Raw genomic sequence first — 24,909 nt, forward strand, 5'->3', positions numbered from 1 at the left:
AGCTTGGCTAGGTTTCCCCTTCTTATGGAAGGTTTTTGGTTCGGGTCTTATTCGAAGACTTGGACACCAACACTTGGGGATCCACCTATATAATGAGGGGCCAAGGGAGGGGGCCGGCCAACCCAAGTCCACAAGCTGGCCGCCCCCCTTGAAGTGGCCGGCCACCCCCTCCCAAACCCTAGCCGCCCCCTCTCCTCCATATCTCCCGCGTAGCTTAGCGAAGCTCCGCCGGACTTCTCCACCGCCACCGACACCACGCCGTCGTGTTGTCGGAATCAAGAGGAGCTACTACTTCCGCTGCCCGCTGGAACGGGGAGGTGGACGTCGTCTTCATCAACAACCGAACGTGTGACCGAGTACGGAGGTGCTGCCCGTTCGTGGCGCCGGAACCGATCGTGATCAAGATCTTCTACGCGCTTTTGCAAGCGGCAAGTGAACGTCTACCGCAGCAACAAGAGCCTCATCTTGTAGGCTTTGGAATCTCTTCAAGGGTGAGACTCGATAATCCCCTCGTTGCTACCGTCTTCTAGATTGCATCTTGGCTTGGATTTCGTGTTTGCGGTAGGAAATTTTTTGTTTTCTATGCAACGTTATCCTACACACCCATGTGCGCACACACACAATAATGCTAGTAGTGAATCCGACGCAGTGGCACTGAGGAGGGAGCACAACCTCTGCTCTCCGTGTGTTGTCTCCTACATCTACCGCCATGCTGGACAAGATGAGTAGTACCATATGTTCCTTGAGTTCGTCCCGACAGCTCACTCGCTCATCGAGATGACGAAAGATTTCGACGCGGTTGTCGTGTCGGTTGAGGAGACGATGGACCCCGACAATAAAATCACATGTGAAGAACCAAGCAATGTAGATCCCGATGCTCTGGACATTGCTGCAGGAGTACACTAATGCTAGTAGTGTTCTCAACCGGGAGAAGCCGATGATGATTCGGTCAGGCCGCACAATAGTCAATCTTCGGAAATTTTAGTTAGCCATGAATTACCTCATACACAATTATTTTGTAAATAATACTCTGCTTCGTGCCACTCCTCTGTCCTTTTACCCATACTTGCTCTCCCCATTAAAATTTGCTTTTCCACTAACCAAAGAGAGAGAGACTAGAGGCCGAGGATAGACCGCAATTTACAAGTTCAATTTACCAACTTCTAGTATTCAAAGGCCGAGGTTTTTTCTGTTTTTGGCAATCAATACAACATATATTTATAATAATAAATAGTACATGGTAGAAAATACACGAGCTGTCTCCAACAATTATAAAATAAACTCTACAAATATTTCACGTCTTCAAACGTTTTCTTCTTCCAAGAGACAATCTTATCCTTTTATGAAAACGGCTACCAACGAATGTTTTTCATAATTTCAGTTTGAGCCACGATGCCAAGACCGCGTGTACATGCTTAACCACTAAAGTAGTCAATCAACAACCAACACCAGGTTTGATTTAGCTAACTTTCATCAGTTTAAGAAGGTTTAAAAATTAAAGTGGACTTCACTCCACCAAAAAAAACTTGGAACTTGGACCGTTACACTGAAGCTACTAACTTACTTGGGCCGAATTCCACCAACGGATTATATTCAGGCTAGGCCCAAGAGACGACGCGGCCACCTGGCAAGCACGATGGCTCAGCTCCAAGCGACACCACCCCAAACCCTATGCCAGTCCCGCCGGCGGAGCGCCGGCCCGGCGGCGCGGCGTCCGATGGTGACTTTCCGGTGCTCGGCCTCGGCCCAGAGCAGCTACAGCATCACTCTGCTCCCGGGCGACGGCATTGGCCCGGAGGTGGTCGACGTCGCTAAGAACGTCCTCTTCGTCGCCGGCGCCAAAGAAGGCAAGCGAGCGAGCTAAGCTGAACCCTGCGCCGTCCAGCGCTCTGAGCTCCGATTACTAGCAGGATGATGATGATCCATTGTTTTCCTTTCGCGCCCCAGGCGTGGAGCTCCGCTTCCAGGAGATGCTGATGGGCGGCGCGGCTCTGGACGCGGTCGGGGTGCCGCTCCCCGACGAAACGCTCGCGGCGGCGCGAGCCTCGGACGGCATACTTCTCGGCGCGATAGGAGGGTGAGTGAAACGATCTGTTGATAAATGGGATTGAATCTTGGTTGGGCTCAGAATCGGCTATGGCGCACTTGTGATTTTCAGTACTAATTGGATGTGATGCTGCATTTTGCAGATATAAATGGGATACCAATGAGAAGCATCTCAAGCCCGAGACCGGGCTGCTCGATATCCGTGCGGGGCTTGGTGTGTTCGCCAATCTACGGCCAGTCACGGTGTTTCCACAGGTATATTGATATCTCCTTTTAGTTTCAATGCTTTTCACATATGCACTATGAAGTTGTAATCCTGCTTCCTTCTCCCTTAGTTCAGTTTCGTCAGTTATCAGTCCTTAGCAAATAAGCCAAGCTGTGCGAGCCTGTTCGTCAGCCGTTGGCGTTAGTTCTAGCTGTCAGTTAGGATTAGTTAGATCTCCTACTTGACCGCGTCACGCGCGATGTCATCTTCGAGGAGGAGCGGCCATGGAAGTGGACAACTGACACCAGTGTCGACCTGGGAGAAAGGTTCACGGTGATCTACAATGATGACCAAGCCTCAAGGACATCGGCGACCCAGGATCCAAGCTCTCCTGCAGCAAGCTCTCCAGGAACGGCGGAACAGAGCACGCCGTGCGCGCCCTCGCCGCGCTCTGTCGCGGACATGAGCTCGCCGTCCGCGCACTCGCCGCGCTCTGGCGCGGACATGGACGCGCCAAGCGGGCACCCACCGCACTTGTTCCAGGATGAAGCACCTCCACCACCACTGAAGCATCCGATGCAAACCCGTGCGAGCCATGGGATCGTCGTCCCAAGTACCAAGTATCGGGACGATCTGTGGGAAACCAGTGGCCTCTGCCTCATCGCCGCTGAAGAACCCGCGTCAGTGGAACACGCACTGACGGACGCTTCATGGCGTGGCGCAATGGAGGAGGAGATGCGGTCGATCCACGACAATCAAACCTGGGAGCTGACAACTCTACCTGCAGGTCACCGCGCCATTGGGCTCAAATGGGTCTTCAAGGTCAAAAAGGATCCGGCCGGCCTCATCGTCAAGCACAAGGCACGGCTGGTTGCAAAGGGCTACGCGCAGCGGCAAGGGGTAGACTTCGACGAGGTCTTCGCCCCTGTTGCTCGGCTTGAGACGGTGCGACTGCTGCTCGCTCTTGCAGCGCACTCCGGATGGCAAGTGCACCACATGGACGTGAAGTCGGCGTTCCTCAATGGGGAGCTCGAAGAGGAAGTCTACGTGCAACAGCCGCCCGGGTTCGCTGACGCTAAGCATGGCGGCCACGTTCTCAAGCTGCACAAGGCTCTGTATGGACTCCGGCAGGCTCCGCGGGCGTGGAACGCCAAGCTCCACGACTCCCTCCAGTCCCTGGGTTTCGAGCGCTGCCCGCTCGAACACGCGCTGTACCGTCGAGGTGGCTGCGACAACTTCTTGCTGATCGGCGTCTATGTTGACGACCTGATCATCACAGGCTCTGATGTGGAAGAAATCGCCAAGTTCAAAGAGCAGATGCATGGCATGTTCCGCATGAGCGACCTCGGGCTCCTGAGTTACTACTTGGGAATCGAGGTGGAACAGCGAGATGGTCACATTACGCTGAGCCAAGCAAGCTATGCGCTGAAGGTTCTAGAAGCCGCAGGGATGCAGGACTGCAACCTCTGTCACACGCCCATGGACACTCGACTCAAGATCGGCAAGCACAATGGGGGTGACGCCGTGGACGCCACCAAATACCGCAGTGTCATCGGGAGCCTTCGCTACCTGGTGAACACAAGGCCAGACCTGGCTTTTGCTGTGGGTTTTGCAAGCAGATTCATGGAGGCTCCAGGAGTTCATCACTGGGCGCTGGTGAAGCAGATATTGAGGTACCTCAAGGGCACCATCAGGTATGGCTGTCGTTACAGTGCAGGCTCAGCTCCAAATCTTGTCGGATACAGTGACAGTGACCATGCCGGTGATGTTGACGACCGAAAGAGCACAAGCGGCATCGTCTTCTTCCTCGGATCTAGCATCATCACATGGGGCTCCCAGAAACAAAAGGTCGTTGCCCAATCTTCCTGTGAGGCCGAGTACATTGCTGCTGCCACTGCTGCAACCCAGGCGGTTTGGCTTAGCAGAGTGCTGGGAGCAGTACTGGGAAAGGAGCCTGACAAGATGAAGCTCTACGTGGACAATCTATCTGCCATTGCGTTGTGCAAGAACCCTGTCTTCCACGACCGCACAAAGCACATCGACACGCGATATCATTACATCCGTGAATGTGTGGAGAAGGGAATGGTAGATGTTCTTCATGTTGGGACCCATGACCAGTTGGGAGATATTCTCACCAAGGCCCTGCCTCGTGCCAAGTTCGTCGAGATGCGCCAGCGTCTTGGAATAATCGAGGTAAAATCGTCGGATTAGGATTAGGGGGTGAATTGAAGTTGTAATCCTGCTTCCTTCTCCCTTAGTTCAGTTTCGTCAGTTATCAGTCCTTAGCAAATAAGCCAAGCTGTGCGAGCCTGTTCGTCAGCCGTTGGCGTTAGTTCTAGCTGTCAGTTAGGATTAGTTAGATCTCCTACTTGACCGCGTCGTGGGATGGCACGGCACACTCGGTCACGGAGGATTTGCAGAGATCGCGGAGGCATCGTGGGATGGCACGATGCACTACTCCACGCTCTCCTGTTTTGTAGTTGGTTTCAGTTAGACTTTGTGTACTCTTTGATATAAGAGGAATAACAGAAACAGAAAAGCTGCACGTTTGCACGCAGCACCAAAATCATCGCCTCCCTCTACCTCGAGTTCATCTCTTCTTCTCTCTCGTTTCCGATCGTTGGCAACTACACACTATGCTTTACCCGACAACACTGCCTTTCGTAATTTAGATAACTATATAATTGGCTAATACGATCTATAGCACTTAGTTTCAACCAAGGCCAGGCATCAAAGCGTCTCCTGTTTCTGGTAATCTTTAATAGGAGTTCATAGTTTAAATGACAAAATACGAGCAAATGAAGTCATAACTGCAAGATTTGGGATGGATGGACTTGTTTGTTTTAATTTTTGCTGGTTATATACTAACACTTTTTTAGTTAGTAGATGCATCTCCTTTGAAGAAAGATATAGCTGAAGGAGTTGACATCATGGTTGTTAGAGAGCTTACTGGAGGTATTGTTGACGAAATTACGATGAACCATGGATGGTTGTTCCTTTTTCCTTGCTGATTTATGTATTGCTAGGTGCATTGTGATAAAACTTGAAATTTCTACTGTTATTCTGTTATTTTGTGTTGCAGGAATCTACTTTGGCAGACCTAGAGGTTTTGGTACCAATGATAACGGAGAGGAAACTGGCTTTAACACTGAAATATATTCAGTTTCTGAGGTGACTGCAGTGTTCATCAAATATTTCAACCATCCCTTGATAAACTATTTTTTGATTGTGTGATAGTTCTTGCTGTCCCCAAAGGAATAAGCATGATTAGAGCTGCTGACTGTTTTTATTTCGCTGTTACTTTCCTCTATGTTGTCAGACAGTATTTCCAGGAAGAATTTGTTTAATCAATTAAGACGATTTGTTTGATACCATTTTTACTGAGTAGTATATTAAGAACTAACAATAGGTTGAATGACTATCCCCAGATTGATCGTATTGCACGGGTTGCATTTGAGGTTGCCCGCAAGAGAGGAGGGAAACTATGTTCCGTAGACAAAGCGAATGTGCTCGAGGTACTTGATTATATGAATCCCAAATATGTTCTTGATTTGTTCGAATTGTAAGAAATTGGAACTGATCCATGGAGTTATATTTGAGACACCATGATTTTAATGTTTTTGTAACTATTTTGAACTGATCCATCGACTATGGCCTATCTCTCTGCTGGTGCTGCTGTAGTCTTCAGAGTAGTTCTGATTTCTTCATTCAACTCATAGCCGATGATATCATTTTACTCTAATATTATTGTAGGCATCTATGCTTTGGAGGAAGCGGGTAACTGCAATAGCTTCCGAATTCCCTGATGTTGAGCTCTCACACATGTACGTTGATAATGCTGCAATGCAGCTTGTTAGGAATCCTAAGCAGGTGTGTTTCTTTGTATGTAATTTATTTCACGTGAGTTGAGTAGTATGAGAATGTGCCGACCTTCTGAATCTTCTGTATCATCACAGTTTGACACAATTGTGACAAACAATATATTTGGTGACATATTATCGGACGAAGCATCAATGATCACAGGAAGCATTGGAATGCTCTCGTCTGCTAGTGTTGGTGAATCGGTGAGGCCCTTCAATGTTCTCTCAACTCCGTTTTAAGTTTCTAGCAAAGCTCTGCTGAAAATACTGGAAGAAAGTGCTTAAGAAACTTCTTTTCCTTTGCAGGGACCAGGTCTATTTGAACCTATTCATGGATCTGCTCCTGATATTGCTGGGCAGGTTATTATTGCTTCTAATTTCAGAGCATTTGTGTGTAGAAACTAGAACAATCCTTAGTAGATATACTTGGTACTATTACATTTTCTTTTATTGGGCAACTCTGTTTTGAAATGCTTCCTCCAACTATTTATTGAGTGCAGGACAAGGCAAACCCAATAGCTACAATTCTTAGTGGAGCGATGCTGTTGAAATATGGCCTTGGGGCCGAAAATGCTGCAAAGAGGATTGAAACCGCTGTCGAACAGACATTGGACAATGGGTTCCGAACTGGGGACATATACTCTCATGGAACGGTAAGATTAGAGATTTTGCAACATTGTCAATGGATATCATGTCCACATTTAATAATTGCTAGATTTATGTTTATGGGAAAGTTCAGTGTATACTAGCGACTTTGTATGTTTCTGCCAAACAAATAATTAAACCCTATTTACATTGTAAGTATGGACTTGTCTGCTTAAATATCATGCACTTGGATTGGTTGATTGACAGAAAGGACACCAAGTCTTTGATCCTCTGGTTCATGCCATGTCAAACATCTGACCCATGAGCTCTCACTATGGAGTACTCATTAGCAAACACCATTACTTTAGTTATATCTGGTTTCCTCTTCTTTTGAAATTTACGTGGAACGTTCTCATTGCAGACATTGGTTGGATGTAAGCGAATGGGAATGGAAGTCTTGAAGGCTCTGGAGTCGCAGGAGTAAACTGGTGGCCCCGATGGGTAGAAGCCTGCCTTATGGGATGGTAGAAAGCATGCCAAGATCCGAACCAGCCATAGACCAAACTTGTGTGCTTTTTATTTTTATTGTCGTAGTTCGGCGGCGAACACAAGCGCATGTCTTGTGGTGTTTTCCCTTTTGTTGCTTGCTTGTTGGACAGATCTGAAGGACCAGTGATTAAATCTTTACCTAGATGAAAAATATGGTTGGGTTTGTGGCATTGGCATGGGCTTGGTTGAATCACACTGAAATGCAAAAGTTCGCATAATCTGTGGATTGTCAATCCTGTCGTATCTTTTTTTTTAAGAATTATGGCACTTTATCATAATAAATCATTACAAGGAGTCTGCCAGATATAATCTGGAGTAGAATTTTTTCTGAAAAATGCAGGGACTAAATGCTCAGCAGAGCGAGCCAGAGTATGTGCCAAAATAGGCGAAACCAGCGGTAAGAAGTTTGATATCCTGCACCACCACCTGTCCACCCTGATATGACTCATGTCCACCCTAGTAGCATGAAGCCGATGAACAAGAGAGAGGCAATCAGATGACACAATGATCCTGTATTCCTGTCGAAGCCTCTTCGTTCTAAAGGGAAACAGCGTGGCGCACCGCCAGGGTTTAGTAAGTTCAGGCGTCGTGATCATTGTGCCAATTCCCATACCTTCAGGCGGCGGAGACCAACAAAAGGATGAAAAGGTGGTCTCACGACTAGAAGAGGGATCAGGTTTAAAAAGATGCTTTGCTCGGCTACACTGTGAGAATTCTTCATTGCTTTCACCATTACGTGTATTTTGAGCTAGCCAGAGGTGCAAAATGACGGCAGTAAGAACTGTTTTTCCCTGTCAGTCGATGCCAGGACCAATCATCGAGATTGAAGCAAATAAGAAATTCGAAGCGGAAATTGCCCAAAAATATAAAAAATTACTCCGACCTGCCGGATTCGAACCAGCGACCTAAGGATTTAATCTGCACACACTACAGTCCTCCGCTCTACCAACTGAGCTAAGGTCGGATTGTGTTATTAGGTTGGTCCTATTTGTACTTAATTATAGAAGAGATATCCAGTTAGGGAGAGTCCTTTAAGGCTGGACTGATCGCACAAAGGCGAAGGAAACCAGTCGCCACGATCCAGGAGTTCGTTAGGATATAAAGGAAACCCTCGCAGCTCCAGAGTCCGTATATAAAGGAAACCCTCGCAGCTCCAGAGCCCCGTCCCAGGAAGCCATTGTAACCGCCGCCCGATCTGCGCCGAAATCCAGGTCTCTCCTCTTCCGCTCCCTAGAGGCTTTCAACTTCTGTAAGAGTTATTTGCGTTTTTCGTAAGCCAATTTGTTTTAACCTATCTGTTTGAGGATTCTGCCCTTAGTTCTTGACCTCTTTGATCAATACATGTCTCTCCACTATGCCTTGGTATTATTACTTGCAGACGACATAGGAGAGAAGAGGAAGGTGGGGAGCTATGGGAAATTCTGGAAGTAGAGGTATGTTTGCCAATCCATCCTGAAGTAGTACATCACTACATCTCATATAAACAATAGTCAGATGTAATTTTGAACAAAAGCAAACTCAGGTTATAAGTATGACATTGTATCTCTGAACTAAAGCAATCTCTGATGATAAATATGAGATTGAAGAAGCACTTGCTATCACCATGTGTCTATTAATTAGCGTCGCTGACTAGCTACCTATGCACGTGTTGAATATAGCGCTCCCCTTTGTTTCTTGGTCTCAGTGCTTATTGATTAGAATAGATAGTAGAGGCTATTCATATCTGAGTAAAGAGTGCGCCTTTTGTATTCATGTACTCCTGATTGGTGACATGACTAACTACTGTAATATATTAATGGTCACTTCTCACAAATAACTGTACTCTGCAGCATTTTCATTCATATAATCAGAACATAGAGAACTACTCTGCAGCATTACAACCCCCCCTGGACCCTGGTAGATATTGTAAACAGTTTATCGGGAACCACAACGTGCACATGAATTTCCACATAGCACATTCCCCCTTTTCTTCTCTGTTATGTACTTACGAGTTATGCACTTGACCAAATTTCAGCTCCTCCACGGCTAGGGAAGACCTATGTTCCAGATTTTAAATGGAAGATTCATGACTTCTCGGCGCTGCTTGAGACGAAAGCTACATCAGCGATATCTGTTCCTTTTGACCTCTCTGGCTATAAGTGGTACGCATCACAATTGCAACTGTAAACCTGAACCTTGCTGCTGCTGTGTTGGCTTCAATAGTTTAAAGCCAGCCTCTACTTGAGGTTTCCGTTTAAAAAAGAACTTTACAAAATTAGCTTATTATATCATACAAATACCTTATATAGTTTGTGTAGAACTTAAATAAAGTAATAAGCATTTATCCATATCCACAATAGTCTCATATGTGATGTTGATTAGAAAGAAATCATGTTTCAGTGAAATCAAATAACCAATCACAGTCTCATACGCAAACATTCATACACTGAACTACTGAAGGTAGATATGAGGCATTGAGTGAAAAAAATTAGGTTTTATTCTTAGTTCACTTACGAATTCTAGACTGATGTTATTTTCTGCTCATCAATTCATTTACCAGGTACCTGCAAGTGAGTCCAATGCATAAAAAAAATAATGATGAAACTCCGTATGTTGCTATTGCTCTTATGCTATGGCCATATAAGTTGGAGCAAGGTCACACAGTGCATGCAGTGTTTGAAGTTTCGATATACAACCATTCAAATCGAATGTATTGTGGATGCAAAGGTAGTTTTATATATGAAGTTATTTATTCAAGCACATTCATCTCATTACAGCTGGGTGGTCATAGTCTTCTTTTTGTTATAATTTTTGATAGAAATTCCATCGTTACAAGTCTATAATAAGTTCTGTGATACGACCAATAGTTTTCACATTGGCAATTCAAGTTTTTCCGTGGATCTTTTCCAGTGTTTGTCACAGTTGATACTCTTCTGGTTCGAACAAACATTACAAACTACATATAAATGTTCTCTTGTAATTTGATAATCTTTACATTGATGGAATTCACTACTTTGATCTCTGCTTAAAAAGTTTGTTATATATCACTTTCGATATTTGCATCTTACATACAAGTTCTTTTTTCTATAATCATCTAACCTTTACCTAAATGCAGCTGACTACAACTTTGATTTCAAGAATAACTACTCGAACAAGGAATGCTTGATTCCTCTTCAGGAGCTACTGAAATCGTCGTCTTTTCTAGTTGATGATAGCTGTGTCTTTGGTGTGGAGATATTAAAAATTGATGTCTCTTCTCCTGAAAAGAAAGAAGTTGTGGTACAGCACAAGGCTACGACAGTCCAGAACTTCTTTGTCCAGAAGAAAGGATTTGTGGAAGGGACATACACTTGGACCGTGAACAACTTTCATGAATTGGAATTGAAGAATTTTTTCCGTTCTCCCACATTTGAAGCCGGCGGACATAAATGGTATTCATTTTCATAAATTATTAATATAAATAATACACACCTGTTATTACTTAGGAGATATTTTATCTTATATATCTCCGTTGCCTTATTTCTAAGCATGGAACTAAACAATTCTTTATCTAGAGATAAGGAGCAGCCAATTTCAATTTCAGCAGCTTACCTAATTATTGAAAAACATTTTTCCACGTATTCAAAAATATTTGAACCGTCACTTCACATCTTTTTCAACAGGTATATCTGTATGTATCCACGAGGTGACAGGTGCAGCACTGATTGCCTCTCCCTGCACTTATGCCTGGATGCCTCAAACGATGTGCCTCACGAATCTAAGAACGTCGCTAAGATGACTCTATCCATACAGGACCAAAAGAATGGGAAACACGTCAACCTAACTACAGGTTCATCTCTACTTAGCAACTATAGTACTGTGTATAATTCAAAGAAAGTATTGTTTGAAACCCACCTGTTGACAGTTGATATTACTTATATACGTTGCCATCACAGGTCTTGTGGTGTTCGAAGGGTCCTGGGGTTGGCCCAACTTCATTCCACTCAAGAAATTCAAGGATCCGTCTGAAGGCTATCTTGTAGAATCGAACTGCATTGTGAAGGCAGATTTAACCATCGTTGGGTCATCCAATGATGGCTAGATCTTTACCTCATGACCTCATGGAGAGATAATGCCCTTTCTTCCTACTAGCTAGACTTATATATGAGGTAGTTGTACTAAGAATTTGCATGACGATCCTATGGTATTAAAGAAGAAACTGATCAGAGGAAGTTGAGGGATTTTATCTAAGTATATTGTCATTAATATTATTTTGGAAGTACTTGGTATGGGTCATCATGTTATTAGTTGACGAAAATTATCTACATGATGCATGGTTTCATGATTCCATCTCCATGAACCCTCGAGCATTTAAGTATCGGTACAATAGATCAATAGACATTGATCTGTGCTAGCTCCTTAGCCATATGCTAGCAATCATCAAATATGTCAGCCGCAACTCCACTTGAGTTCCCGCCTTCCTTCATGATCATCGCAAGTCTTGATTATCAGAGTTAAACAAAACTCTACTGCACTCCAAACTTTCGGCTAACACTAGTTAAATGCATGTGCTTCGCCATGAAATAACAAACTGAGACATAAATATATTAATTGTAATTTGCAATGTATATGTTAGTACATGCAACTTATGACTATCACATGATAAATATCATCTAGGAGCCTCCTTGGATGAATGCAAAGGAAGAGAAGAACACTTATGAACATTCACATTCTATTAAGACATGGCAGAATAGCCGGTTATAGTAGACAATGCCCTAATCCTCTTTAAACATTTACTAAAAGTATGTATACCTGTTTCACAAAACAAAGCTTGCATTGGTTCATGGAATATTCTCCTGAGGAAGATTGTTAAAACTAAATAGGAACATGTTGTCAACACAAATACATTCACTTACAAACATACACTTACATAGAAATTCACATCCATCGGTGCACATTTCCAACACTGTGGGACATAAACCATCCCACTTATCTTCCTACTTCCATATCACAAGTTCACAACTGCTCCGAACTGTAGTGGCCTCTAACTCCATCATGTGGTCACGTTCTTTCTTTCTATTTCCATCATACCTGCCATGTTTCTTATGCTAGTTAATACATCATGATACATGGATGGGCAAAATAAGGCAACTCATACTTCATTTGACAATGAAATATGTAAGAGGAAAAACAACACACAAACTTTCCTGCCATATAGAAATTGTACTAAACTGAAGAATTTAACATCTTCACATGCAAAATATTCATCCTAGCTCAGTAATAATATATACTGATAGTCATTTATTAATCAAGTTAAACTTGATGTGAAAAGCACCAGCTGTGGTGAATAGTTATGTCAATAGTTCACCATGACCGTCGGTGACCTACATAAGCTAGCTTAACATTATAGATACTCCATCTGTCCCAAAATAAATTGCTCAACATTTTTAAGATATGGATGTATCTACACACTAAAAACATGCCGTATCTAGACAAATTTGAGCAAGTTATCTTGGAATGGAGGGAGTATAAAATTCTGGTGGTATGAGTGAATTGTGCAAATCATAAAGTATGTAACTTCATGGATTTTATAAAGCGACAAATAAAATTCTACAGGTAGTACTTGAAAGTTAAGCACGCCAGATTTATTTTAGAACAAGGTAGACAACACATTCTTTAGAACAAGCTAGACACATCATGAAAACGTATAAGGTACACGTTGGTGTTTTTTGAGTATGCTACATGCAAGTGTTACATCGAATTCATAAAGGAGATGACAAGATGCAAAATTCTGGTAGCAGAATGATAGCATAACACACGGAGTGACGGTTAGGGATTCAACATGTTACCTGAAATTGATTAAGCGCATGCTATCACGTTTCTTTAAAATATAGTTGCACAATGACCAAGTGCATATATAGTGTCACATCCATTAACCCTAAAGCCATTCATCGGTTGCTAGCACACAATGATTTTCTTATAAAAAATGTAATAAACATGTTAGACGTGAACTGAAATATGATTATGTTATCATTATGTTATCGATGCAGAATGATACATATCTGATCAACTTTCTTCCATTAGGTACAACAATATGTCCAGTTGCTTGATTAGTCTTGGTGATAGTCTTATCAGACAACCTTCACGGCCTTAAAATTTGTCTTCAGATCTATACTTCCAAGCAAAATCGGTAATTCTTTTGTCAAACATGCATGAAACATGGAAAATATTGTATGAAATTAACACCGGACCTAAGGTATAACTGACATATGTGCTACCAAAGTTTCTAATCAGTCAAATATCCAAGCGCTGACAAATTAAAAAAATTAATGAAGATCTTACATCGTAAGGTTATATTCTCCATCTTAAATTACTGAAGTATTTACATTGTTATGAATGAGCAACTAGTATTCACTGTGGACCAAAGGCCAGTACATGTACATGAGATACAATATGCAGGGAAGCCCCTCATACAGAGAGAATATACAGTAAGGGATCTATACATCACTAACACCCCTCTCAAACTCATGGTGGATCAACAACACTGAGTTTGGAGAGAAAGAACCCATGCTGTGCTCTGGTCTGGGCCTTCATGAAGAAGTCAGCAAGCTGTAGTTCGGAAAGCACATAATGAAGAGCCATAACCTGCTCTTGCACAGCATGACGCACATAGAAAGCATCAACACCGATGTGTTTGGTGAGCTCGTGCTTCACCGGATCACGCGCAATGCTAATGGCACCAGTACTGTCCGATAAGAGAGGAGTCGAGGCGTCAGCAGAAACACCAAAGTCCGCAAGTAACCAGCGTAACCAAGTCACCTCAGCCGTCAAAAGAGCCATCGCTCGCAACTCAGCCTCGACACTCTAACGAGAGACTGCAACATGCTTCTTGGTCTTCCAAGCAATGAGAGAGCCACCAAGAAAGACACAGTAGGCAGAAAGAGACTTGAGATCATCTGGATCGCTAGCCCAAGTAGCCTCTAAATAGGTCTGGAGCTGTAAGGAGCTGGAGCGAGGAAAGAAGAGATGACGGGAGATAGTTCCATGAAGATACCGGAGGACACGAAGGACATGACTATAGTGGACACTAGTGGGAGCAGACATGAACTGACTCAGAATGTGGACCGGGTAGGAGATGTCAGGACGAGTGACAGCAAGGTAGACAAGGCTCTCAACCAGGTGACGATAGCGGGTCGGGTCCGGAAGAGGATCACCATCAGTGGCACGGAGGCGAACATTGAGCTCCATAGGAGTCTCGACAGTGCGCTCATCACCAAGAGCGGCATGAGTGAGAAGGTCCTGAATATACTTCTCCTGGGAGATATAAAAGCCATCGGAGGTAGAGGAAACCTCAAACCCAAGAAAGTAGCAGAGAGGACCAAGATCAGTCATGAGAAACTGATCACGCTGACGGGCCTTGACAAAGGCAATGTACTCAGGGTCGTCACCTGTGATGATCATGCCATCGACATAAAGAAGAAGGAGAGTCCGACCACGAGAAGATGTGTGGACAAAGAGCGCAGGGTCATGTGCACTAGGGACAAAACCATCAGAAGTCACCACAGAGGCGAAACGCTGAAACCAGGCGCGAGGGGCTTGCTTAAGACCATGCCATCGGGAATAGAGTAGCCAGGAGGTGGCTGCATGCATACCTCCTCACGTAACTCACCATTAAGAAAAGCATTCTGCACATCAAGCTGAGAGATAGACCAGTGACGAACAGAAGCAACAACAAGAAGAGTACGAACAGTGGTCATGTGAGCCACTGGAGCAAAGGTCTCATCATAGTCACGACCATGCTCCTGCTGAAATCCACGAGTGACAAGACGAGCCTTATAGCGCTCAAGAGAACCATCGGAGCGAGTCTTAATCTTGTAGACCCACTTGCAGGTGATGGGACGAACAGAGGAAGGAGGAGTGACAACATCCCAGGTGACAGTACGCTCGAGAGCAGCAATCTCCTCAACCATCGCTAGCTGCCATTCGGGATGAGCAAGAGCATCCCGATAAGAGGTCAGCTCAAGGACAGCAGAAAGACCGTAGTGAGTGGGAGAATAGCGATCAGGAGGAGGACGAGGATGAGCACGAAGATTATGAGTCAGCTCGGACGGAGAGGGCATCAAACCAGAGGTGGAGGGCATGTTAGGAGGAGTAGCATCATCCTCACGTGGACGACTGGAGTAGTGAAAAGCGTATGGATGGACCACCGTAGGCGAGGAAGGTGCGAAGGGTGGGGAAGGTGGTGAGGGAGGAGAGGGGGGTCTGGTGGGCGAAGGAGGAGAAGGTGGTGAGAGACTCGGCGGAGCAGGGACCTGAGGCGCAAGAGGAGGTGAGTCGGGGAACATGAGAAAATAAATATCATCCACCGAGAAGGAAGAGGAGGAGGGATGCGGGTAGAAAGGGCGGGAATCATCAAAAATGACATCCCAAGATATGCGCATCCGACGACCAATAGGATCCCAACACTTATATCCCTTGTGCTCAGGGCTGTAGCCAAGGAAGACACACTCAACAGATTGAGCAGTCAGCTTGGTGCGTTCGCGTGGAGCAAGAAAAACATAGCAAACGCAACCAAAGAGACGAAGGGTCGAGTAATCAGGAGTGTGACCTGTTAGACGCTCAAGAGGAATACCACCCTGCAAGGTTGTGGAGGGCTGAAGGTTGATGAGATAGGTAGAAATAGACACAACCTCAGCCCAGAAGCGAGGAGGAAGAGAGGCAGCGATCATCATCGCACGAGCCGTCTCAAGCAGGTGGCGATGCTTGCGCTCAGCCACGCCATTTTGGGCATGGGCGCTCAGCAAGAAAACCATGCAACAGCTAGATATACTCACCAGCAGAATCTGCCCGAAAGAAACGTATAGGCGTGGAAATCTGAGTATGGACCATGGCAGCAAAACTCTTATATATCGAGAGAACCTCACTGCGAGAAGTCATAAAATAGATCCAAGTGTGGCGAGAGAAATCATCGAAAAATAACATAGTAGCATTGGCCCCCCTTGGAACCAAAGGGAGCGGGACCCCATACATCAGAATGGACCAAATTAAAAGGACGCTGAGATACAGACTCACTAGTAGAATAAGGTAACTGATTTTGTTTACCAAGCTTACAACCATGACAACCCTGAAGCGAGACATCTCCTGAGACAGGCCCCAGAAGACCTCGACGAAGTAAAGACGACAAGCGAGAACCACAAAGATGAGCAAGACGATGATGCCACTGCCGAAAGGAGGCAGTTGTGGAAGCAGCAAGCACACGTGGTGCAGTCGGTGAAGTGGTCGAAGAAGGAACATGAAGCCAGTCAAGCTCCCAAAGTCCCTGGGTGTCACAGCACCGAGGGCCAGCCCCAACCAGTGCCCGAGTGTGAGTGTCCTTAACAGAACAGGAATCAACATCAAGAATGACTCAACAACCAGAATCAGTAAGTTGAGCAGCGGAAAACAAGTTCATGGTAAGACGGGGAATGTGATAAACATCAGAAACGAAAAAGGAGGGAGTAGAAAGAGTGCCACGACCAGCAATAGGAAGAGAAGTACCATCGGCAGTAAGAACACGAACATGAAGAGGAAGAGGAAGAAGAGAAGAAAGAGAGGAAGAGTCAGGAGACATGTGAAAAGAAGCTCCAGAATCCAAAACCCACGAAGATGTACCTGACTGTGTAGAGGAAACAGCTGTGGAGGCAGCAGTACCCGTCGAAGCAGAGCCGGAGGAGGCAAAGAGACGCTGAAGTCTCGCTATATCCTGCTCAGTGAAGCTGGTGGTGATAGGTGCTGAAGGTGGAGCACGAGGAGGCACACCCCGCTGCTTCTGATAGCAGTGAGACTCAAGGTAGCCAGGCCTCCGACAGTGAGTGCAGAACCGAGGAGGATGAGGGCGACCCCCACCGCGAGAAGGGCGGGCTCCTCCAGAAGCAGCAGGCGCTGGTGTGGGTAGAAGCGGCGGTGCAGGAGCAGGGGGAACTCGAGTAGCAGCAAGAACAGAAGGTGTCCCAAGCAGTCCAGCACCACGCAGACGAGTCTCCTCAGCACGAAGCTCAGTCAACACCTCTGAGATAGGAACATGGCCTCGAGCAAACAACTGAGCACGACGAGGCTCAAACTCTGGACGAACTCTAGACAGGAACTCATGGATCCTCTGGAAGTCCATATCTGAACGTACTGTCCGGCAACACTGGCAAGTACCACAGACAGCGCTGCGAAGGGAGTCAAGCTGGCGCCAGATCGCCGCACTTTGAGTGTAGAACTCATCAACAGTAGAGTCACCCTGCTGAAGATCATGCTCCTGACGCAACATAGACAAGTGCAGAGAATCCCCAGAAGGCTGATAGCGCTGACGAAGGTGAGACCACATCTCAGCGATAGTGGCGAGGCCCATAAACTCAGAAGCAAACTGTGGCTGAACACTCTGCGAAAGAACGGCAGCAACTCGAGCATCCTCATCACACCACTGAGTAAAAGAAGTCAAACTATCACAGTAGCAGCCAAGAGCCTCAGAATAGGCAAGTACCTGCTCCTCATATGCCTCATCAACAGCAGCCTCAGCAGACTTGGCTGCATCCCGATTAGCCTGAGTAGCATCCTCAGCAAGGGCCTGTGGCACAGACGGCGGGGTAGGAGGTACAAGAGCAGTGGGGTGCGGCGGACAAGAGACCTCGCCAGCAAGAACACCCCACAGCCGAAGATCACGCATGTGAATGCGCATGAAGGCAGCAAACTCTCCATAGTTGGTACCATCAAAGATCACGGGGCAGCGAGGGATACTGACGTAACCAGACAGGGAGGATGCAATATCCATATATTTCTCATCCACGTTCTGCAGAAATTGAACATATACAAATAATTAAATTAAAACAATCATAATGAAATTTTAGAATTCACAGAAAAAAGCAATTCTATGTATGCATCTTCTTTGGTTGCATAGAAGTTGTTGAGTCTTTTGTCTCGTCCAACATCCTAGTGTCGGGTCTGCTTTTGCTTTTCCCAGAACATCGACATAATAAATCTATTATATGTCTACATGATCTATGAAATTTCAAAATGTATTTAAATAAATCTTATATGAAATAATGAAGTGGTAACTCAAATATTTCTAATCGGGCTATGTATAAGGCTGGACACGAGCCAGCTCGGGCTGGGCTCGAGCCGAGCCAGTCTTTAGCTCGCTGCAAAACAGCTCGGCTCGGGCTGGCTCGTTTCTCCCACGAGCTGGAAAAGTGAGCTCGGCTCGAGCTTTACCAAAACTCGAGCTGGCTCGGGCTGGCTCGCGAGCCAAGCATCATTGGACACTGCCAGGTGGGCCCTTGGTTGCAGCACGGATGAAGATGATGGAATCCTTGATGCGCTGATGACCAAGCAAATTGGGGGAAGCGTGGGCAGCGGTGGAGGCCGGCGTCGCGTGGGCAGGAGCGGCGGAGGCCGGCGTCGCGTGGGCAGGAGCGACGGAGGCCAGCGTCGCGTGGGCAGCGGCGGCCGGCAGGCGTCGCGTGGGCAGGAGCGGCGGAGGCCGGCGTCGCGTGGGCAAGGGCGGCGACATCGCATGGGCAGCGGCGGCGGCAGGCATCGCCTGGGAGAGATCGGAGAGCGAGAGGACTGGTCGTGTCCTACCTTTTCGTATGGATCAGATAATATGCCACAATCAACAGCCCATCTTACTTTCTTTACTCGGGAAAAAAAAACATCACGAGCTAACGGGCTGGCTCGGGCCGAGCCGGGCGAGCTTTTAGCCCGCTACGGGCCAGAAAAGTAGGCTCGACTCGGGCTGCATCTAACACGGGCCGAGCCCAAAACGAGCCGAGCCAGGAAAAGCTCGGGCCGAGCCAAAAGCTCGGCCCGAACGTCCAGCCTTAGCTATGTATGACTTATGTGGCTTATGGTTTATAGTTAGTGACACTTTCGATTTGAATATGAAGTATATACAAAGTAAAATCTATGAAATAACAGAGAAATACTTGATGTGTATCGATCTTACTTGCCAGGCTATACTTATTTGCGTATGACTACTAAATTTGTTCCAGTCTTAGCAGATTGTCCCTAGCAGAAACACACCAATGAGGACAAATAAAATCCAGATATTATGTGTGCAAGTCATCAAACAAACAAATCGTCATCGTACCATTAGGTTAGTAGTTTGATCGTCCAGCCGTCGGTGTGTGTCTGTACGTATTGCACGGTGCTGGTTGTGCATGAACGTCCGAGAGCGTTGGCTTATGCATGGCGTATCTCTGAAGACAATCAGTCCAATTCCCCCCATAAAAAAAACAAGGCAAAGGGGGCAGCGAATCAGCCCAGCAATTCACTCCTCTGCTCCGAGTCGGGCACAGAGGCAGCCAGGCATGCCTTTCTCCTGCCTCTGCTCTGCGGCCAGTCCGATGTGGCCAGCGCGACTCCCGGCGCTCGGTCATCGTCGTTGGGCGGGAGGTGGCTCGACACCTTGCAGCAGCGGTGTGCCTACGGCAGCGGTGCAGAGGTGTCTGGCGAAGCAACTTGATGGACTATTTATGATGCCTCCTCCACGCCGCCCCCGACAACCGGGGCGACCTAGCCACGCCCCTGCCCTGAGATCCGTGTACCATGTGCTACATCTCCCTCGCCGGGACATGAGAGTCCCCTAACGGGTTCTCTCAACCAATTTTTCTGTATCCTGTGATTAAAGGTGCTATTTGTTTGATGGGATTAGGTTTGTTTGTTAAGATGCGATTACTTTTGGGCGGTAGTTATTTTGAGGAAGTCTGTTGGTGTGTGGTGGTATTTTCTAAGTAAATTGTATGAAGTGTGACATCAAGAGAAGTATAACATTGCATCTTTCACTTTAATAATAAAGAAAAATGCATGCTTCGGTGCATGGCATTTCGCAGAAACCACATCATGGACCACATCAAGTTAAGATTTACAGGGCGCGAGGAACTGACACTGGCCCTTATAATCTCTCGCTTCTGCTCCTATACTCCCTTGCAGAGAGTCGGCGTCAAACCCATCATTATAATTATAACCTATATAAAAGCTAACCCACTTTTCAGGAACCATAACGTTTTGAACACTGTTCATGGTGCCTTTTCTTCAAATTAGAACTTGACACGTTTTTCTTTTACACTGTAGATGTGTTGCCTGCCAAAACCCACCGGCGAGCAGCGACGAGCAACACAAAGAGCCGGGAGGCTCCCAGGACTGCTGGTGGGCCCTGGTCCCTCGGGCAACGGCCCGCAATGCTCCGGCACACGTCCTGGCGGCTGCAAGGGCGTGCCACCTGACCTATACCTGGTCAGGAAGGTGTTGGATTGCTTCGATTAGCTTCCTGCATGGTAGACACGTAAACATTAAATACGAGCCCGATCGGCTCTCAGGTTGCCCTGTGGATCGGCTCAAAGAGCCGATTGCCCCATGGTTCACGTTGGATTTACGATGACATGGGGATCCTGCTTGATCAATACAAAGTTAAATCAATCTACGACAGTTTAGGGTTTTCACCGCATAATCTGAACATCCTACACGTAGTTGAGCCTAGCAGATACGTAAGGTGATGGAAAACTAGTCCTAAAAGAGGCCTAAAAACCAACATGAAGTCAATTCCCGGAACAATCCCTTCTAGGACTAGCAAACCATGCCTTACGCACTACCGGACCGTTCAACCCGTTTGCAATGCCTAATCATGCGGATATCAAACTAATCCTTGAAGAACAAGGAACAACTATAACAGATCAGATCTACTAAATAAAGAAGAAGCAAGGAGATTAGGTGTAAAGGCAGCTAGATATCGAGGGGTCGCATAGCTAAGCAAACGTATTCAGAGAAACATCGATGCAAGCCCCAAAACATCTATGATAAGGGTGTTACTCGCCATCAACAAGGCTTCAAAGATTTAGCAACACCAGATAACGAATAAATGATATCGCCTAGATCGCAAGATGCGATCTAGGCAGCATGATGCTTACCCGGAAGAAACCCTCGAAACAAGGGGTGGCGATGCGCCTAGATTGTGTTTGTTGTGAACGTGGTCGTCCTCCTTTCTCAATAACCCTAAGTACATATTTATAGTCCGTGGACTTTCTAATTCGGGAATAAACCTAGTCGTGTACGGGCTAAACTATATCTCTTAATTCTAAACTAAGATGCAATCTACCATAATGTACAGATACAAGGGCAATCTGGCCCAAACTCACGTACAAGGCCGATTCAGAAATATTCTTCGTGCACATCCTTTAAGCTCCTCTCAATCACGGCCCATCTCCTGCTCTGGCTAAATTCTGGTGATAACACATGCCCCCCTGGTTTTGGTAATGATAATTTCAAAACCACTCTGTTTTTCTTCGTCGGGTCACGCGTTGCAGAGCAGAACCGCTTCAGTGTCTTTTCCATCATGACGCCCTGTCTTCTCAACTTCTGCACGATTGACAGTTTTGGCACAATGTCCTCGGAAACCGCTCAAGCATTAAATCTCCACTATATCCCCTTTATTTAACCGCATCAAGCAGTTCGCTTCCTCATCGCCTTTCTCCGTACTAGCCATCGGCAAAAAACCCTCCCCTGCACCATGGATTCCTCCTCCTCCTCTGCCTCCTCAGGCCTATCCTTCCAATCCTCCTCCTCCAGCGAGCCGGAGCCGGAATTCGACCTGATGGCAGCGTACGAGGCCCTCGCCCCAGAATGGTGGGACGAGAGAGATTGGATCTTCACCGACGGGTCAGAGGACGACGCCTCCCTGACCGATGGGGAGGACAACCTCCAGTTCCTTGTGGATGGGGTGTTGGAGGAGGAGAGCGACGACGACTTCTTCTCCTGGGACGGCTTCTCCTCTTCCGACGAGGAGGAAGAACCGGAGGATGACTCCTCCTCCGACGAGTACCCACCGGCGAAACGTTTCCGCGCCGGGTCGGGAGACGACGACGACGACGATGATGAAGATGAAGACGAAGCTCCCGCCTAGGGCTTCAGCAGCGACGAGGAAGATGTCGCCGGCAACAGCACCGACAGCGGCGCCGACGGCGACGACGAGGGCAGCGATGGCCCGTAGATTAGGGACTAGTAGGGCTAGACGTAGAAGTAGTGCATTAGGCAGTAGATCATCCTTTTGAGAGCAATCGGCTCTTACTTGTAAAAAATCCTCCTATCGATGAAGAATGTTTCCCAATTTGATTTCTCCAATTTGTCCAATTTAGCTCTTCCGATTGCCAAAGTAAATCCACGCACCAAGAACCGATAGCAACGCATCGGTCTTTCACCAAAAACAACGCCAATAAGGCCAAATTCAATTACCTAATTTGACAGGTCCAAGCAGACTTTTCCCAAATTCAAACGGTAACTTGATACTTGCTTGTAATAATTTGTACCTCTAGAGTCGATGGCTGCGCATCGGCTTTTTTATTCTAAAGTCGATGTCTGTGCATCGGCTGTACTTTGCAAAAAAAAAATTTACCGGCCGATTTCATACATCGGCCCCCATATTTTACTGCCCATCATCCCACATACTTGGGAAATACTTCTTGAGATGCTAACCATTGACAGCCACTGGGAACTTCTCGCCGCTCAGCTCCTCGAGCATGTATGCGTTACCCTTCAAAACTTGGTCGACTCTGTACGGCCCGTGCCAATTTGAAGACCATTTACCATACACTTTATCCTTAGTCCCCAACGGCAACACAGCTTCCCATACCAGATCACCAACGTGGAACTCCTTTGGTCTCACCTTCTTGTTATACGCGCGAGCTACCTTGGCTTTGTTCTCCTTGATTTTCTCAAGCAACCATAGTCTGAGTTCCGTTACATCCTCAATGTTGTCACTCATCAGGGCTGCATATTCTTCAGTTGTTAAATCATTCTGAAACGTAATCCTTCTCGACCCAGCCGTGATTTCCCAGGGTAACACAGCTTCTTGTCCGTAGACCAGATGGTATGGCGAGGTTTTTATTGCTCCATGACACGACATGCGATAAGCCCACAAAGCCTCTGATAATACCTCGTGCCAACGTCTAGGATGCTCGTCGATTTTCCTCTTAATCAACTTGATAAGGCTCTTGTTGGACGCTTCAGCCTGCCCATTCGCTTGAGCATAGTATGGAGACGATCGGATCAGCTTAATTCCCATGTCCTCGCAGAACTTTCTAAACTCGCGAGAAATAAAAACCAAACCTCCATCGGTCGTGATAGTCTGGGGAACCCCGAATCTATTAATGACATGCTCCTTCACAAAATTGATGACATCTTTCGATGCCACTGACTTCATAGGGACGGCCTCCACCCATTTAGTGAAATAATCTGTAATGGCCAGAACCCACTCATGGCCTTTGCTCGATGGAGGATTAATTTTGCCGATCATATCCATGCCCCAACCTCGAAATGGCCAAGGCTTGATGATGGGATTCATCGCTGATGCGGGTACCATCTGAATACTCCCAAACTTCTGACATGCTTGACACCCTTTATAGTACTTAAAACAATCCTCAAGCATGGTGGGCCAATAAAATCCCGATCGCCTGATCAGCCATTTCATCTTATGAGCCGATTGGTGAGTTCCATAGGCGCCTTCGTGTACCTCATGTAAGAGCCGATTTGACTCGGCCGTCCCCAAACATTTGAGAAGTAACCCTTCCAAAGTTCTGTAGAACATGTCATCCCCAATAAGGACATACTTCATGGCCTTGTATCTTATCCGTTTAGGTGCCCCCGAGCCGGATCTTTCAAGTAATTGAAGATATCGGCTCTCCAGTCATCTAGCTCCAGGAACTGTACCTGAACATCGGCTCCATCCGTTACTTCCTTGTAGCCTGACGCCATCTGTGCGAGATAGTTTGCCTCGGTATTTTGTGACCTTGGGATCCAATTAAAGTTTAGGTACCTAAATTGTGCCATTAGCTCACGGCATTGCATCCATAATGGGAAGAGCGACTCGCTCTCGCATCTGTATTCCTCCGTGAGTTGGGAAATCACCAATTTGGAGTCTCCAAAAAGTTCCACTGCTTCTGCCCCGGCTTCCAATAGCAACTCCATTCCCTTGAGTATTACTTCATACTCAGCGACATTGTTGGTGCAAGGGGTAGGTAGCCTGATGGAGAAGGAATATGTTGCCCCCCGAGGCGACACGAGTAGGATGTCGATGCCGCAACCATCATCACAAACCGATCCATCGAAAAACATTGCCCATGCACGCACGTACAGTCTTTGCTATATCGTTGTTGATTCGTTCAAAGGCAATAAGATCGGCCAACGCTTGTCCCTTGATCGCTTTCGCAGTCGATACGGATATCAAATTCCGATAATGCAAACATCCACTTACCGAGTCGGCCTTTCAACACAGGAGCCGACAAAGATGTGCTTGATGACATCTCGATTTGCATATGACGACAATTTCCACGACAAAGAAATGTGATGAAGCTTGGTGCGAGGTGAAAAATAAGCAGAGGCACAACTTCTCGATCTCGTGGGTACCTAGTTTACGCATCCAACATCCTTCCGCCGAGGTAGAAAACCACTTTCTCCGCACCATCATAAACTTGCACCACCACCGAGGCGATGGAAGTGTCGCCCATGCGACAAGTAAATGTAGAATGGCCTGTCTTGCTTGGGCGGAACCAACACGGGTGGCTTCGTTAGATACTCCTTAATCTCGTCAAATGCTCATTTGTTGCTCGCCCCCGCCGAAACTCCTCATCAGCTTTAATTTTTACCAACCCCATGAACGGCTCGATCCGTCCTGACAAGTTAGAGATAAACCTT

The 24,909-nt window shown here is 46.4% G+C and overlaps 2 protein-coding genes and 1 non-coding gene across 4 annotated transcripts; 2 read left to right on the forward strand and 1 right to left on the reverse strand.

Annotated features, from left to right (window-relative positions):
- The first annotated feature begins 1,604 nt into the window (after nt 1-1,604).
- Nucleotides 1,605-7,478, forward strand: LOC127340696 (3-isopropylmalate dehydrogenase 2, chloroplastic). The gene is made up of 11 exons (XM_051366447.2): nt 1,605-1,847; nt 1,948-2,077; nt 2,190-2,301; nt 5,131-5,206; nt 5,334-5,422; nt 5,680-5,766; nt 6,005-6,121; nt 6,208-6,315; nt 6,418-6,471; nt 6,612-6,764; nt 7,118-7,478. Exons 1-11 carry the CDS (start codon nt 1,637-1,639, stop codon nt 7,178-7,180), a joined length of 1,200 nt encoding a protein of 399 aa, XP_051222407.1. The 5' UTR covers nt 1,605-1,636; the 3' UTR covers nt 7,181-7,478.
- Nucleotides 7,479-8,122: 644 nt separating this feature from the next.
- Nucleotides 8,123-8,209, reverse strand: TRNAY-GUA (transfer RNA tyrosine (anticodon GUA)). The gene is given in 2 exon segments: nt 8,123-8,158; nt 8,173-8,209. It is a non-coding gene; the product is annotated as a tRNA-Tyr (tRNA).
- A 160-nt stretch (nt 8,210-8,369) lies between these two features.
- On the forward strand, nt 8,370-11,551 carry LOC127340697 (ubiquitin C-terminal hydrolase 12-like). Of its 2 annotated transcripts, none has more exons than XM_051366448.1 (7): nt 8,370-8,456; nt 8,624-8,678; nt 9,260-9,386; nt 9,785-9,951; nt 10,340-10,655; nt 10,887-11,053; nt 11,160-11,551. In XM_051366448.1, the coding sequence occupies exons 2-7, from the start codon at nt 8,657-8,659 to the stop codon at nt 11,303-11,305; spliced, it is 945 nt and encodes a 314-aa protein (XP_051222408.1). In that variant the 5' UTR covers nt 8,370-8,456; nt 8,624-8,656; the 3' UTR covers nt 11,306-11,551. The 2 variants fall into 2 exon arrangements, with proteins under 2 accessions (XP_051222408.1, XP_051222409.1); XM_051366449.1 differs by having other exon boundaries at nt 8,376-8,494.
- The last annotated feature ends 13,358 nt before the right edge of the window (nt 11,552-24,909 follow it).

This window comes from Lolium perenne, chromosome 3 (genome assembly GCF_019359855.2).
Source record: "Lolium perenne isolate Kyuss_39 chromosome 3, Kyuss_2.0, whole genome shotgun sequence".
NCBI classification, from domain to species: domain Eukaryota; kingdom Viridiplantae; phylum Streptophyta; class Magnoliopsida; order Poales; family Poaceae; genus Lolium; species Lolium perenne.